This window comes from Orbilia oligospora (assembly GCF_000225545.1).
Source record: "Orbilia oligospora ATCC 24927 unplaced genomic scaffold scaffold00083, whole genome shotgun sequence".
NCBI lineage: Eukaryota > Fungi > Ascomycota > Orbiliomycetes > Orbiliales > Orbiliaceae > Orbilia > Orbilia oligospora.
This window is the reverse complement of record NW_011645640.1, coordinates 1-15922: the sequence shown is the minus strand read 5'-3', so window position 1 is coordinate 15922 and position 15922 is coordinate 1. Positions and strand designations below refer to the sequence as shown.

General features: G+C 44.9%; 3 protein-coding genes across 3 annotated transcripts; 1 reads left to right on the top strand and 2 right to left on the bottom strand.

Moving 5' to 3' along the window:
* Positions 1 to 2238: 2238 nt before the first annotated feature.
* Positions 2239 to 5227, bottom strand: AOL_s00083g3 (uncharacterized protein; the record flags this gene model as incomplete). The annotated part of the gene is made up of 3 exons (XM_011125183.1): positions 2239 to 3367; positions 3422 to 3963; positions 4025 to 5227. 3 exons carry the CDS (start codon positions 5225 to 5227, stop codon positions 2239 to 2241), a joined length of 2874 nt encoding a protein of 957 aa, XP_011123485.1.
* A 4616-nt stretch (positions 5228 to 9843) lies between these two features.
* Positions 9844 to 10968, top strand: AOL_s00083g2 (uncharacterized protein; the record flags this gene model as incomplete). Its single annotated transcript, XM_011125182.1, has 3 exons — positions 9844 to 9971; positions 10047 to 10598; positions 10656 to 10968. 3 exons carry the CDS (start codon positions 9844 to 9846, stop codon positions 10966 to 10968), a joined length of 993 nt encoding a protein of 330 aa, XP_011123484.1.
* A 611-nt stretch (positions 10969 to 11579) lies between these two features.
* On the bottom strand, positions 11580 to 13740 carry AOL_s00083g1 (uncharacterized protein; the record flags this gene model as incomplete). Its single annotated transcript, XM_011125181.1, has 6 exons — positions 11580 to 11792; positions 11859 to 12000; positions 12061 to 12890; positions 12943 to 13064; positions 13126 to 13164; positions 13218 to 13740. The coding sequence occupies 6 exons, from the start codon at positions 13738 to 13740 to the stop codon at positions 11580 to 11582; spliced, it is 1869 nt and encodes a 622-aa protein (XP_011123483.1).
* Between the last annotated feature and the right edge of the window lie 2182 nt (positions 13741 to 15922).

Below are 15922 nucleotides of genomic sequence, written 5' to 3'. Positions count from 1 at the left end.
GAACCGGATGAGCATGAATGTCTTGCAGTAGTGTCGATGTAATGTACCGTACCTTACCTTACTTATCCTTATGTTCTTCTGTGCATGGCGCATATGTAGATGCGGTTGGGGTCCATGGGTAAAAAGGCGAGCAGGGCCATGGTCCACACCAAAGATTTATATGTTAAAGCACCGGATACACATGCGCTACATTCATACATACACACATACATACATACATATCTTCCCTTCCTCTTGTTTAAAAAAAAAAAACTTCTCCGAACATTCCGTAGAAATTAAAGAAAGAACAGGAAGAGAAAAGAAGAAGAAGAAGAAGAAGAAGAAGAAGAAGGTCATGTTGCGTACCGTATCACAGAAGTACGCAAACGGGGTTTCACAACAGAAAAACGTTGGGCCATAACCATAACCATACATGCATGGGGGTTTTCCTTTGACAAAAGGCATGTAAGTACTTGGGAATACCACAAACCTCTCTCCCTCTTTCTCTTTCTCTTTCTCTTTCTCTTTCTCTTTCTCTTTCTCTTTCTCTTTCTCTCTACGTATACCTCTCTCTCTTTTCCTAAATAATACATACATATAATATGTAAAGGGTTTACAAGAGACCTCTTACGTGGGGTTAACGTTAACTTCACCGGTGCTCATCGCTGTCCCCCTCATTTTCAAGTGACATTCGAATCGAATCACCACCCAACCGAATTAGAGCTCCTGAACATTGAATGCTTAGCTCCAAATCTCACCCCACCCATGTCCCATCAAACGTCTGATCAAGTGACATCCCAAGCCATTGCCAGGGTGTGTGGAGGTCATACTGTACTCTGTACATGTATACGTACTTTGCATACAAGAGAGAGCTTGCCCCTCCACCAAAAAAAAAAAAAAAAAAAAAAAAAAAACCTGCAGATTAAGCGGGCCAAAGCTTTTTTTTTGTTTTTCGTTGGTATCCTCCACTTCTTTACCCGTTCGAGTATCGAGCGTGCGTGATACATACAGTATACATCTGCATTAGCGAGGAGGCGCTAAAGCTAGTAGCAGCAGGAAACAAAAAAAAAGGTCCAAAGGTAGAAAAGAGTGTATGCGGAGAGCGCTCTGAGTAAAAGCAAGCGACTTTTTTAATGGAGTTTTGATAGCTGCGGATTTCTCTCTCTAGTTTTTGCGCGTTTCAATTGATTCTGCAGTACAACATCATCATCATCATCATCATCATCATGGTGATAGTAACAAACGATAAAAAGCATTTCGTGAACTCATATATCATGTAATGTTGGTACTGTACTACATACTGTCTGATCTTATCCTGTCATATGCCATTCCCTGTCCTCCAGTACAATAGTTACATACAGGTCACTCAACAATGTAAGCTACCCGGTACTGCGGGTACCCGAACAGCTTCACACTCGCACACTCACCATCCTTGCCATGCGAATCGAAACGAACCAAGTTTTCACATATAATATCGGTGATATATTTCATTCTCGAAAGCTGGTCCCAACGGGGGTAAGAAGCGCACCAGCATCCCCACTATACACATGGATGGAGAGCGAGAGAGAGAGAGGAAAAGAGAGAGAGGGACCGGCATCTGCCTCACGAGATACCTAGTCGTCGGCTTCAATGGATTCCACGATATCCCTGATTCTCAATGCCATTTTTGAAACTGAATTTTTTTTTTTTTTCCCCATGCTGACACACGTTTTTCTTCTTTATAATTATTACTATTATTTTTTCTTCTTCTTCTACCTCTTCTAAATTACGGGATATCGCCGGTTGGTCAATGGCCTAATTTTTCTTATTTCTTTTCGCTTTGGCTTATGGGACTAAGGTAATTCGCCGAATACTCTTCTAGAAAGCTTCTTCTTTAACTCCGTCATGCATTATAGATTTGTATTACTCGATTTTAGGATCATAGAAGTGGGGGGCGGATATGTGTGTGACTGACTAAGCTTTTGTGGGAAACAAAGGTAGCAAGAAACGCTACCCAGGCAGAAGAACAGAAAGAGAGTGATATGTATAAGATAATAAAAAAAGTTTGTAGAATGAAGATTCTGCTTGCCTCCATAGTGTCATATTCCGGAACGCCTTGCTGCCTATTTCGCTACAGAATCATATAATTATAATGCAAAAGAAAAATAAAAAAGAAACTCAATAGGGGGGGAAAGGGAATGAAATCCACCATTTCCTTTCGCCCCTTAGCACATGGAAGTCGGTTAGTCCACACAAGCAGATAAAACACGGGCATCATCCTCATCCATCCATCGCCGCCATTTCACTACCTTCAGGCGGGTCGGGCGACATGATAGTCGTATGTATTTTCCACAGTATCTTCCCAACCGCATCCTTGTCTGCCACAAGCCCGTTCTTCAATCCCTCAAACGAAGCACCCGATAGCATCCAAATATGCCTTAGCCGTTGCACCGCGTCATGATGGTTCGTCTCTTGAAGTTGGCTCCGAAGCATTGGGTCATGAATGAACCACCAAACAGAATCTCGGCGGGTCCGTAATTTGATGTCTATAACGAAATTCTTTTTGAGATACTCAATGCGATACCACTCTGAAGATCGTGCGAGGACGAAGACTTCATCCTCAGGGGACTTGTCCTCTATCATGTCGAGTGCCGCTAGCAAGGGGAGAGTGAGACAAAGGGTACCAACGACCGCGGTAAGGCCTCGCTGGTTCAGCAGGGTGCGTAGGAAACTGCTGATACGACGGTGAGGATTCATAGTTGGAGTATCGAAAACAAGCTCCATCTCGTGCTCGCCATCAAAAGTAACCTCTGCTGAAAGTTCCGGTTTCTTATTGTAGATAAACCCGATTTTACCTAAGGTTACGGTCTTCGCCGTCAACTTATATTTCTGCACTGTAGTGATAAATCCGATGAGTCGCTCAATTCTGTGGAGCCGCTCGGTGATAGCATCCGTAACGATAGACCCAACCGATACCACAAACTGCATGATGAATGTTCCAGAACGAGGATGGAATGCAACATCGGACTTGGCAGCCGAGAGGTCTGCGGAATGTAAGCGAGTCATGGGTGTCTTCATTCTTCCTTCAACCAAAACGGTTATGTTTCCCTTTCGATCTAGGTCATGTAGACTCATTCGCAGGTTGTTGGCCCCCCAGTCTGATTTAGTGAGAGCTTTGAAATTGATGTTAAGTGTGGGTATCATGATAGCTGCCCCAGTATTGTTCGTTGGTATGAGACGGTAGTCGATGCGCTCAGCGCTCAGCTTGCGAGTATTGGTATAGAGTGTGATGAACGATGCCACCATCCTTTCAAGATTCTCAAGGAATTGATATGTCACCTGCTGGTTTCCAGAAATCGGTAATCTTTGCGCATCGTTTATTGTCCAACCACCCCGTATGGCTTCGTTTCTGAAAAGATCCAAGTTAGAGACGTCCAGTTTTTGATGGTTCTGTGAAACTTACATTTCGACGATCCACCAAAAATCACCAGTCACACCCAAAGAGACAGCCAAGATCCAGTTGTCGGACCAGGACTTCTTCCGCATATACATTATATACATGGTGGCGGACCCGAAAAACTTCTTGAGGTCGGCTATTCTAGGATTCAGCATTTTCAGGATCTCCCAACCCATGCTTTTCGCCCTTAGCTCGATTTCTTCTTGCATAGTCATAAATCTGATTTTGCTGATAGTCTCATGGGCTTTGTTTGCGGCATCCGCAAGCTGATTCATGCCGTTTTCTCCTCTTATCACCATATGAGAAGGTCGCTGTAGGGCAAATCGCCCAGTGATTGGTTCAATGATAACCGTCAGATTCCGAGAGGGTGTGAGCTGAACGGTGAGTTTTGATAGACCTGATGTGTCTGATGTCAATTGAAGATCAAGATGATCCGCACTGAAATTGGGTAGGCGGTTGAGGTGTTTGTATATGCTCTTTAGAATATACGCGGTATGTTTGGCAATCACCGATTTTAGTAAGGATTCTGCCGACAGGTTTCCAACATCCTAGAGCCAAGTTAATTATTAGATATAGCCATGGCTACAATTGTCAGACTGAATAACTTACGAATGTAATACCAGTGATCGAAGCCTCCTTTGCATCTCTCATCCACCGGAGCGACAACGAACTTGATCTTCCCTGATCGGGATTTCCTTTTCGAATACCAATTTCAATCCAGTTCTTAGCGCCTGGTTTCCCTAACCAGTATTGTACTACAAGCGTCCTTTTGATCATGTTGATGTAGAGAGTATCGGACCATTTCCCTTGGAGCATCTCTAGAAACTGTCTTCGAAGTATCGCGATCTTGTGCGTCATGACAAAATCATGCAAAAAGTCATATATCCCCACAAGTCCTTTGTTCTTCAAGATTTCATTGCCCCTGGCCTCGAGCTCTCCGCGTAACCTATCCATTGGCAAAATTTTGAGAGCTGGTTTGAAGACGAGTCGAAGATCAATGAAGTAGAGCTGCGAAGCATGGTCTTCGTCTGCTATTGACATGTCTAGTTCGAATTCGTCCGGCGATGTGAACGTAACTCGGCCAGAGTTAATCTCATACTGGTTGAAATAAGCCGGTGGTATGTCATGGAGGTTAAAGCGGATATGGAGAAGGGTATTGATGTTTTGAAATGTCTTAAGGATTTCTCTCGATGTCAATGGTTTGGGCGGAACATAGTATTCCCGAGCAGATGTGCGGGGTGGATCTCCAGTCGAAAGAGTCCTGACAGCGGTTGCCAGATCCGGGTTTGGAATCTTCGCATGAACCATGGCTCTCTGGGCCTCTACTACCTCCCAGACTACTTTTTCATAATTGACTCTTTGCTCGTCCATCCAAACCTTAAGGTCAATAACCTTGCTCACGTCGGCATTTTTCCCCGCCCATTGCGCCAGAACCAGTACTTTGATAAACTGTTGCCGCGTGTCGGAGACATACTTCATTAATCTTTTTCGTCGGGCTACATCATTTCCTTCCTGCAAGCTATCTGCAAGTTCTAACAGTTTTCCGTAAGAAGATTGTACGGTTCGGTCGATTATCGTCCCTAGCGATTGGAAACCATATGTGATATGAGGCAGCGGTGGGGCTTCGTCCAGAGAGAGGTTTACAAGCGCACTGCTTGGATCCTCGTCGGTCATCGGCGAGCCGTCCATCCTCTGTGGGGTACCCATTGCCGAAAGATTCTCGCGTCCTTTCCCGTTCCCGTTGACGATTCCCGTATTCGATGGGTTAGCGTCGTGACTGCCATGACCGTTGATTTCGATTGCAGCTGGCATAGTTGCCGCGCTGCTACCCGTTGTGGGCTTTCAAACGAAGACCTCCTGCCGACCGTTTCGGTCGCGCTCACGCGGCGATGAAATCGTTCAGTAGGCGTTTCTTGGTATTTGCGTCGGTGTCGCCAGAGACTGTTCTAAGGGCCCCAGGGTTTTCGAGAGGAGCCGCTTCAAGGAGCGTATTATTCTAGACGATGCTTATGGAATGATATCGGCTCGATAGAGGTGGGTGGCGCTGTTGATGAAGTGCGATGGTTCGAATGGTTGGTGGTTGGTTGGTGATGGTATAAAGTTGTTTGGTAAGTTGGTAAAGGAGGACGACTCGAATCCGCGGCAAGGCGAATCTTCAATGTTGCGTTTCGACCGGCAACACAAAACACCATGGTGGCACCACAACACGACCCCTTCGCCAAGACCGTGGAATGCAGACGGCCGACGGGGATACTGCATTGCGGGCAGGCAGAGCTGAGGCTGCAGAGATATCGATGTTAGCCGATGTTACGATATGTTATGTTGAATCAGCATGAACAATGATATTATGTTGTATAATGCCGGTTGACTCGAAAATTTTAAGCAAAAGGTTCCTTGAGGGTGTTTGATCATACTAAGCTATTAACTACTATGCATTGTTGCGTTAGACTCAAACCCAAAGAATTACTATATTGCGACATATGAAGTATATTGAGCCTGCATATTATTTTATTATGCGTCTGGCTCTGAGACGTGTATGTAAATTATACCCCATTCACGAGTACTTTCTGGTTAGATGGAGTAATACTGAATTAATTATAAAGCTTCCCCTGTATACCCCTTCTCTTATTTCAAAAATGCAACTAGTATGTATGTCCAGTTGTCTCGTACCCAGTATGTCCAGTTATATTACGTACATGTATATGAATCGACCGTTATATCGCTGACATTCATTCAGATGCTAAGTATCGATACCGCGTATACCGATACACCCGCATGTTTATAATAGTTGTATCCTCGGACTTTTATGCTCCACCGAAAGGCTAGTGGGCACGTGGGTTGAATTTCAAAGATCGATTTCATATGTAAATGTCTATATATTAAACTGTACTAGTACTAGCTAGAGGGGTGATATGTATACGATACTATGCCTAGATCGACGCATCAGGTACAAACTCAAGAATATAACCGGTCATGCATAAGACTTAAGGTTCGGTGTGTTAGAGGACGTCGATAATAACTAGTATTGGCTAATCGTTTTGATGACAGTCAAGGCTTATCGATATATATCTCGTACACAGCATGCGTGCTGTCTACATCATGAAGTTGAAGTGTGATCAGTTACCCATAACTATAATATCCTCGGGTTTTATATATCTATAACATGTACCCGACGGTTCGTACCGGGTAGGCCCCTTGCCCAATCTGCGCCTGACATTGGAGCGCCGACATAGATTCCCACACCTGGCCGGCTGTGCAACCGGTTCTACCGAGAGGTGGAAATTATAGAAAGCCATACAACTAAGGTATGCTAGTACTGCACTAGAGACTATAGATCTCGAGATAGGTATGACGTCCAGTACCGGCATCGTTTGGCTCCAGTGATATCATGATCGTAACCAGTTGGTGCAATGTTGGTCCTCGCGCAGCTAGCTAGTTGAATCGAAAGTATGTTCTCATGGGGAATGGTTAACGGTTGAGGCCGAGGATTTCATTGATCGATACAAACATCAAATTTCAGCTGCTTTATAAATGATGGTAAGTATGATGCCGCAGTATGTACTCGTATTGATTTAGATCGGCACAAGACTGATATTAACCCTTTTGAAACGAGATCGAGACGAGCTGATTCCGGGTTATCGATGCGTGTGGTTTGCTTGTGAATGTTTTAGTGGCCCTCAGTCTCACATCATGCCCCAAGCCCAGCAACCATCTTGTTTCTAGACTATTATATGTTTATACCAGTCCCGAGGCCAGGCAATATATTGATATTATGCTCCATGGATCCAAAAGACGTTAGACCGAATGTTGTGTTTTCTGAATGTGGCTATTAGACTCATGGACTCAAAGCAGCCGGCTAGCCAAGCTCACGGCCTAACATCCGGATACAAAAAGTCCAGAATTAAATCAAGTAAGTCCTTAGGACCAGGCTGAGAATCCTAGAAATGCGGTCAAGTTAGCAATCGTACGGTTCGATTTGCAAATTATTGACTCAATCAGTCCGCAAATCCGTCCGCACAAACACATATCGGACATCAAACCCGATAACTTACTTTATAGATATAGATACGTTATGCATGCCAGGAGCGCCATGTTCCGTCGCCGGTTCCTATGTCTGAAAGTGCAATATGGTACAATCGATTTACAAGAATTCAAACCGAGGGGGGCTTATATATACAAACCTTCCAGTCCATGGGGTGTCCATGTTGCTCTCACATACTCAATGCAAGGATACCGAGAACTTGCGTATGAAGTCTGATTAAAGGAAGGCTTCTAAGAATACCAAGCTGAATATATCCCTTTCCCCTGTGAGCTCCAACTACGTAAGGAGCTCTATGTAGACTAACCACCACAGGGATCGACAGTGATTTTATAAGTCTTTTAAAAGGGCGAATGCGGTGTTTGGTGATTTGGGGGACTTGGTTACATCATATCTGGAGAAATCAAAAAAGCCCAGGAATTCTTAAGACTCGATAAATACCTCATATGCATGTATGGCGTGTAGCCAAGGTAGAGTGCTTGTTGGTGCCATGAGGATGAAGACGAGTAGCAAGCACTCGGCATCCCAAGTGCTCAAATATCTTCATAGTTGTGAGAAAACACACCCACAATATCGATTTTGGCTTCGACGAAACTTGAACATGTATAATGAGCTCCTAACTCTTCATCTACTGATATAAAATCAATACCCTATGTCCACATTAAAACACTCAGGACCCAAAGACTGGTCTGGAATTATGAAAAGCGTGCGACTCGATCGATTAAGACCAAGCCGAGTTTTCATCCTTGTTAGCTGTTTGATAGACACAGGGGAACTTGGCGATATCAAACCTGGATCTTGGGATCTCGGCATGCGCCGGAAATATATTAAATAATCCGAAGCGCCGGGATAGTACTCCAGATTATCCGTCTGAATCTAGGAACGCATGCACAGATGCTATCAGCTGGTCGTTTTCATGGGGCTGAGTGTAAACACTAGGAGTCTAGCATCCGAGCCCCGGAGTCAACCCTGCTAATCTTTCCAAATAATCGACTGAGGAAGATTTCCTCTCCTGGTTTGTGTATACGTGAAGGTGAAATGTTGAGATGAACTTCCTGTCAATTGATCAGGCGTACCTCGTGCTAAAATGCAGAAGGCCAGGTGATACATCTGATAAATTATGAAAAGTACTAAGGTGTGCAGATACGAGACGATTTCCCTAAAAGTTAAAACAACGGTAGTAGTAGTAGTAATGCTGAGGTAATGGCTCCTCTAAACTACACCAGCACAATCAACATAAAACACGACCTAGTAAGATCCAAGGGTACTATCAAATGCTATCGAATTACCCAATTATCATCGTGCTGTTGTTCCCAGGTGTGCTTGGGCTCTTGGCCATGGAAATGGTAATCCGATATCCCAAAACCAGGAATACCTGGCAATTATCCAACGCAGAACCATGGTAACACAGCTAAAAAAATGCAACAATAGCCAGAATTTACAAATTTACAAAGAAAAAGTGCACACTTTTCTTGTTCCCTCCAACATACCCCCCTTTATCAACCGTGCCTACGCTTTGTGTTTTAGTCAAGGCGGGACAAGACATAACTGTTGACAAGAATCTTGAAGTTTCTTGATACACTCAAAATTAGTGGAGGCCCACAACTCAAGCAGATGGTCGGAAACCGGCCCGTTGGGAGGACTAACCGATGCCCTGACGCACAACTGTTAACTGTGGGGCCAATCTTGTTTGACTTGGCCCGTGGTCGCGCGGTACTCTGCGACAGGCTTCAAGGATATTATTTCCTTCTAATACCTTCCACTGCGAACAACTTCCATGCTTTTTTACAAAAACATCACGAGGATCAAAAACCAAGGGGTCGCAGCCGGCAGGAGTAGGACCGCTGTCAATTGTTTGCTAGGTAGTCGATCCCCACGTTTTCTAAATGAAGCGGTATAGCTAATATCTGATATGGAACCAGCATGATTCATGGACGAAATACAGTACACTACAAAGCCTAGCCTGGAAAAGTGGCTTGCGTACTGCTTGTCAGTAAGCCGCCTCTAATCATCCTATGAAGTTGATATGCTGGAAAAGTAAACCCAGCGGGCAGATGGATCTCGCGGCATCTCAAACGTCCAAGACTGTAAGCTCCAAGCAGGATGCTGGCCATTACGACCCCGATGGATTGTGATTGTTACAGTATCCTAGCGCTTATACCTCCACAATGTCGGGCGATATGAATCCGAGGGGCCATTACATGAGAACTTCTTAGAGGAGTCTACGACACCAGAATGAATATATAACGGCCACCTTTCTGCCTTCATTGCAGTCTTTCCTTTCTCTCAACCAGCTCGTGCATTCCTGGGAAAGCCATCTCATAGTCTTCTGTATATATCATCTACATAATACGCAGTGCGTCATTAATCTTTTTTCACATTCTACAAAATGGTTGCCTTCAGCAAAGTCGCAGCTGTTGTCGCCCTTGCAGGCAGTGCCTCCGCCCATACCATCTTCCAACAACTCTGGGTTAACGGTGTCGCTGCTGGTCAAGATAAGGGTATCCGTGTCCCAACGTAAGTCAATCCATTTTTGATATCCACAGATCTATAGATCCAATCGACAAATCCCTTATTAATAATTAAATACAGTTACAACGGCCCCATCGAGAATGTTCTCAGCGATTCGATCATTTGCAACGGTGCCCCAAATCCCATGAAGTCACCAGCACCAGCCGACATCATCAATGTCCCATCTGGTGCTACTTTGACTATGGAATGGCATCACGACCCAACCGGACCAAACCCAAATGATGCGTCCGATCCCGTTGACCCCACCCACAAGGGACCTCTGATGGTCTACCTCGCCAAGGTCGACAGTGCTTTGACCCAGACTGTTACTGGCCTTAAATGGTTTAAGATCTACGAAGATGGTCTCGATGTCGCCACAAACACTTGGGCTGTTGACAAGCTCATTGCTAACAAGGGCTTCATGGACTTCAAGCTCCCAAGCTGCATCCCACCCGGAAACTACCTTCTCCGTGGTGAACTCCTCGCCCTGCACGGTGCTGGTCAATACCCAGGTGCCCAATTCTACATGAGCTGTGCTCAGATCAACATCATCGGTGGAGGGTCTGCCAGCCCACCAACCGTTAACTTCCCAGGTGCTTATGCTGGAAGCGACCCTGGTATCCACGTCAACATGTAAGTTATACACTCATCTCTTACTCAGAGTAACATATGCTAACATGATCTTACCAGCTACTACCCACCACTTACCAGCTACACCATCCCCGGACCCCGCCCATTCACTTGCGGCGGTACCGAGCCCACCACCAGCGCTGGCACCACTCTCCGAACCACCACCACCGCTGCTAGAACTACAACTGCGGTCACAACCACCGCCCGAACCACCACCGCTGCTACTACCACCGCCCGAACAACCACTGCCGGCTCTGGTACTGGAGCTCCTCTCTATGGACAGTGCGGAGGTCAAGGATGGACTGGACCTACAACCTGCGCATCGGGAACTTGCAAGGTGTCCAACGACTGGTACTCCCAGTGCTTGCCGTAAATCACGCGCCTAGATTAAGATATAATACCATTGTACATAGCCAGATTTCACCGAATCTGAAATAATATAATATTGTGAATATAACCATCTTTCATATAACTTCCTAAGGAATCTACTTAAGTAAATTTCTCCTTGTCTCGGCCTGCGAGAGTCTAGAAGCAGTTGCTCATTAGTTGGCCTATAACCTGAATTGTGAGAAGCTGACGTAAGATTAGCTAGTAACTGAAGCTTGACAGGAGACCTTTGCATTGATAAATTTTATTATGGTCAGAGACAATAAGTTAGTTCTCAATCATCGATGAAGAGGTTGTTTAATTCGTGAAGTTGCCTTTTAGTGTTGGCGCCAGAAATGCAACAAGATGTTAAATCTCGAAATACCAGTTGAAGAAATTCTGGTACCGCAACTCAGTAGTACTACTCGGTGCACGGATGGAAAAATGATTTAAGTAAAGGTACATCTAGCTAGACCGATAACCCAAGTTGAAGCCCCATAGTAATACATCATCATACTCATCACAAAAAAACGCCTGCCAGATAGCTAGTAAATGCAAACAAGGAAGTACGGCCGTCATATATCATTACAGAATAGAGGATATCTCGCGATTGTAAAATCACGAGAAATTCTCATCGCGATCTTCCGCTTCCCTCGCTTCTCTTTCCCTAACAAAATCCTCGGCGGCTTGTTTACCCCTGTGGACATCGACGAAGTAGAGGAACGGGAGCGGGACAAGAAGTAGGCCCAATATGAACCAAAATGCGAGTCTGATGTCGCCCCATCTGTCTGTAATTAATCCGACGATGGTAGGACCAAAGATACTGCTTCCCTATTTTTCGAGCGATTGTCAGATCATCAGTTCCAAGTAATTTGGGGAAATACTACCGGGGCTTACTTTATCAGTAATGGCGTAGAGGGCAAAGAATGCGGCCTCTGAGCCTCGGGGTAGAAGCTCCGAGAACAGGCTTCGACAGTAGCCTCCCTGGCCACCTAAGACAAATCCGAACCAGATGGCAAGAGCGTACATTTCCCCAGGCCTAAGAGAGAACCATGTTAGTGAAACCCTTTCAAAAAACTGTACATACAAGAATGCTCACCTTGTTAACCCAAAGCCGGCATCTTGCACCGGCTTAAGTAGGCCCATCAGCCCATATAACGGGATCAATGCAAACATTGAAATACAAATGGAGATAGTTTGGCCAACGCTCCATCCAGCCCAATGACTAATCTTCGGCCAACTAAAAGCTCCAATCACACCACTGATTGGCATGATAACCCCGATGGCGGCAAGCTGCGGAGGCGACATCCCGAGATTTGTCTTTGCAAAGACGATAGCCGACGATGCAATAGTCGCCACTCCATCAGAAACCATGAACCAAGCAACTAGAAACAACGAAACATCACGAAGTTTGCTCGCTTGACGGATCGTTTGGAAAAGTCCCAACCACGAATAGGTGATATATTTTACACAGTTGAATTTTTCTCCATCATGGAGAGGCAGTGGGGGCCCAGGGCGAGGTCTTAACGTCATCGCCGAAGGAATTGTAAAGAAGAACCACCAAAGGCCTACACAAAATACCGAAACCTGAAGCGAATTTGTAGTGGACCCACTGGAGACTACTATCATGATGCAAAGAATTTGAAGTATAACACCGCCGCAGTAACCAATCGCGATACCATTAGACGATATTCCCGTTGAAAGACGCATGGCTGGTGTCATTTTGCCATTGGATTCAGGCTTGGCCGAAGTCGTGCGCCCACCAAGGAGGGTAGCGTCTTCGGCACCAATGTCTTCATCCTCCAGAGATATTTGGCTGGCGTTTGGTAGACGAGTTTGTGGTCCGGAGGTATTCTTTAACGAAGGATGATTCCGGACAATAAGTGGAAGGAATGAATTCATGAGAACATAAGATGCTCCAAATGTCACCTATACGCTCTGTTAGATATCACGCCATGTAGCGTTTCGAAGTATAACGTACGTTTCCGATCTGTGCGAGAAGAGATGCTGTTCCCACCCATTGAGCGTTCACGAACAGCATCAATATGCAAGCTACTGCGCCAATGTAGGCAAAAATCAAAAGCAACTGTTTTCGATAACGCCCTAGATAGTTATAGACGTTAGCTGCCCGTAGAGACAATACGCACGGACAGACGGTACTAACCATGATCTGCAGCACCGGACATCGAGATAATGACCAACGCTAACTCCCGTTGTCAGCTAATCCCTTGAAATTTAAATTCAAAGGCCCCCAACCTTGAAACATAACACTTAGCGAGAACGTGTACATCACGAAACTAGCTGTGTTAATCTCAAATCCCATGATGTCTACTACGCAAACTGGAGCCTTCACACCGCCGTTCCCACCGCTAGCGCCGCCAGGCCCCATGTTCTCCGAGCTTTTACATCGCGACTCAGGACTCCCCAGAATATGGCCCTTCTCGCGCGCAAGCTGCTCGAGCAGCACGGGTATGAAACTCCCCATCGCGCAAATGGCAAACACTTCAGACGCCCAAGCATAGCTATACCAGCCGTATATTTCCTTTTGAGAGGTTGGTCGTATGTCCTCATCCGGATACGCCGGGGTAGTTCGTACTCCCTCTTCTTCGGAATCCCAGTCGCGTTCGTCGCCGGGAAATACCGTTATACCGTTATCATCGTCCATATTGTCACCGAGTAGAGCTGTACCGTTCCCTCTGCTGGAGTGTCGAGAATGCGATGTCCGTTGGACACCTTCAAAGTTGTTCATACTCGATAGCGGATAGGATTCCTCCGCCATACAAGACGAGGACAAACTGTCTTACTAATAAGTATGGACTTTGCGAATTCAGGCGCGGTGCTGTGACGCGGCGGTCAAGGAACAGGTGGCTACAGGGAGCCACCCGATTGGTGTGACAGGCAAAGCTGGGTCTGGAACGGCTTACAATATGGTACTAAGAATGTGACCAGCCAGCCAAGATCGTCGAGAACGTGAAGCGTGACCTGCAGGCTTCGAGTTCGAATGTGTCAACGATACGCAGGACGCAGCTATTATCTCCCCCGTGAGTGATATCAAATCACTGGCTGCTCGCACCCCTGAATATCGTGTACTCCGTAAGCGAAGCGGGTCGCCCAGATGATCAACGTGCAACAGAAGGTCACGTATGCTCGGAAATGTCGATAGAACAAGAAGTCGAGAAATGGGAGTCAAGATTATACAGACGACAACATGTCATGAGCTGCCCTTTTATCCATACTGCAAGAACGGATATTAATATTCTGCAGGACCATGGCTAGAACTTGCAGAATCGGAAACAAGGATGCGTCTTATGCTGGATGATACAACTTCCAGATGCAGCTCAGAAGAGGCCAGCTGTTGGATTTTATGCCAACACAAGATTAACTGCCGATCGAAGCTAGCGATAGTCTACACAGTATTCTGTATACATGTATGTGACCAGCTTTAAGATGTAATTAATCTGTATATCATCCTTATATTGTCTAATTATGTGCCCCAAATGCGAGGGGAGTGGTTAAGGGCTCAAAGGCTGTCTTACGGAACACGTTTCTATCCTAGCTAAAGGCCCGAGATGTACATGTACATGGCGATAGACAATCAAGGCTGATTTGCGCGATCGCGATCGATCTGAACCGCGCTAGAATCAAAATCGAATTATAGCCAATATTATAATATCATAATCTAAGCGTCTCTACATATTTATATATGTATATGTACGAGAATGGCCTAGTTACGAGACTATCTTGTGAATCAAATATGGTTGCGGAGGTATGTGAATCTGTACTTCGGTGTATACATGTAACTCTTATAATTTAACATGATCCAGACGTCATATACCTAAATACGTACTGAATTTATGTATAGCACCTAGATCTAATACCCAAACTGCGGCGGTTAGGCTAGAACTACCGTCCAGTACGAGGATAGGAATTTTACGCTGGTCCATATATTCCCGTATCACAGGAGGGAGTCTCTGATGGTGCGAATAATGTCACGTTAATACTCTAGCCTCGAGATTAGACGCAGAAAAAAAACAGGATCGATACTCCACACATTGATATTACAATACACATATAAATTAAATTCAGAATATATATGTATTCAATTAAACGATAATTACTATCAATAATTGTTTATTATTAATAGTACAATATATTAATATTAATAACCATCCTTATATAGCAAAGCCTCAGACAAATACTTAAGCAAGTTATAATTAATACCTTAAATTATAATATATTAATAATTGTCTTAGTCAATAATACTAAAGCTCCGAGTAAGGCCTATTGTTATTGTCAATATCCCATCTAGGTTCATACTGCGTACCTATTGCTCCTCTACAATACTAAAATCCGAGGGAAAGAATTCTAGGAATCACTGTTTCTTATAGGCCCCTTCGTAGAAGTGTGGATATGCGCTAGATATACACATATAATTTATGTGGACAAACCGCCCAGGCTCTGAGTACCTCGGGGGGCTAGCTTGCAGCCGGACTTAACCCAACCCTCAACAAATCTAGCTGCCGATCGATCAGTCGGTAGTATACTATACTGTAGCTAATAGGAGGTTTCGTGGCTCGGTTAGTAGCTGCGTTGGTGTCTATAGGCATAGGCGGGAGTGACATGGGCTCATGAGAATTTCAGCAGGAGCCTCTCGCGCGACCCTACTTATGACAATAATACGCCCTACGGAAGAACTTCCGTAGGAGGGTTAATTATCTAAACAACCTACTCGGAATGAAATTGCAAGAATACACAGATGATTTGAGCACTAAGCTTTAGGCAACATATTATTCTCCCTCACTACTAGGATACTTGCCCGTATGATCATATTTGATCATATGCTGGCAATAGCGAATGGAGACGAAACAACAATGGGGTTGAGAAAATGGAAACGAGTGGGAAGAAAGAGATTATAAAAGAATATTTATAGAATTAGAATGTTATTAATTGCAATATAACTG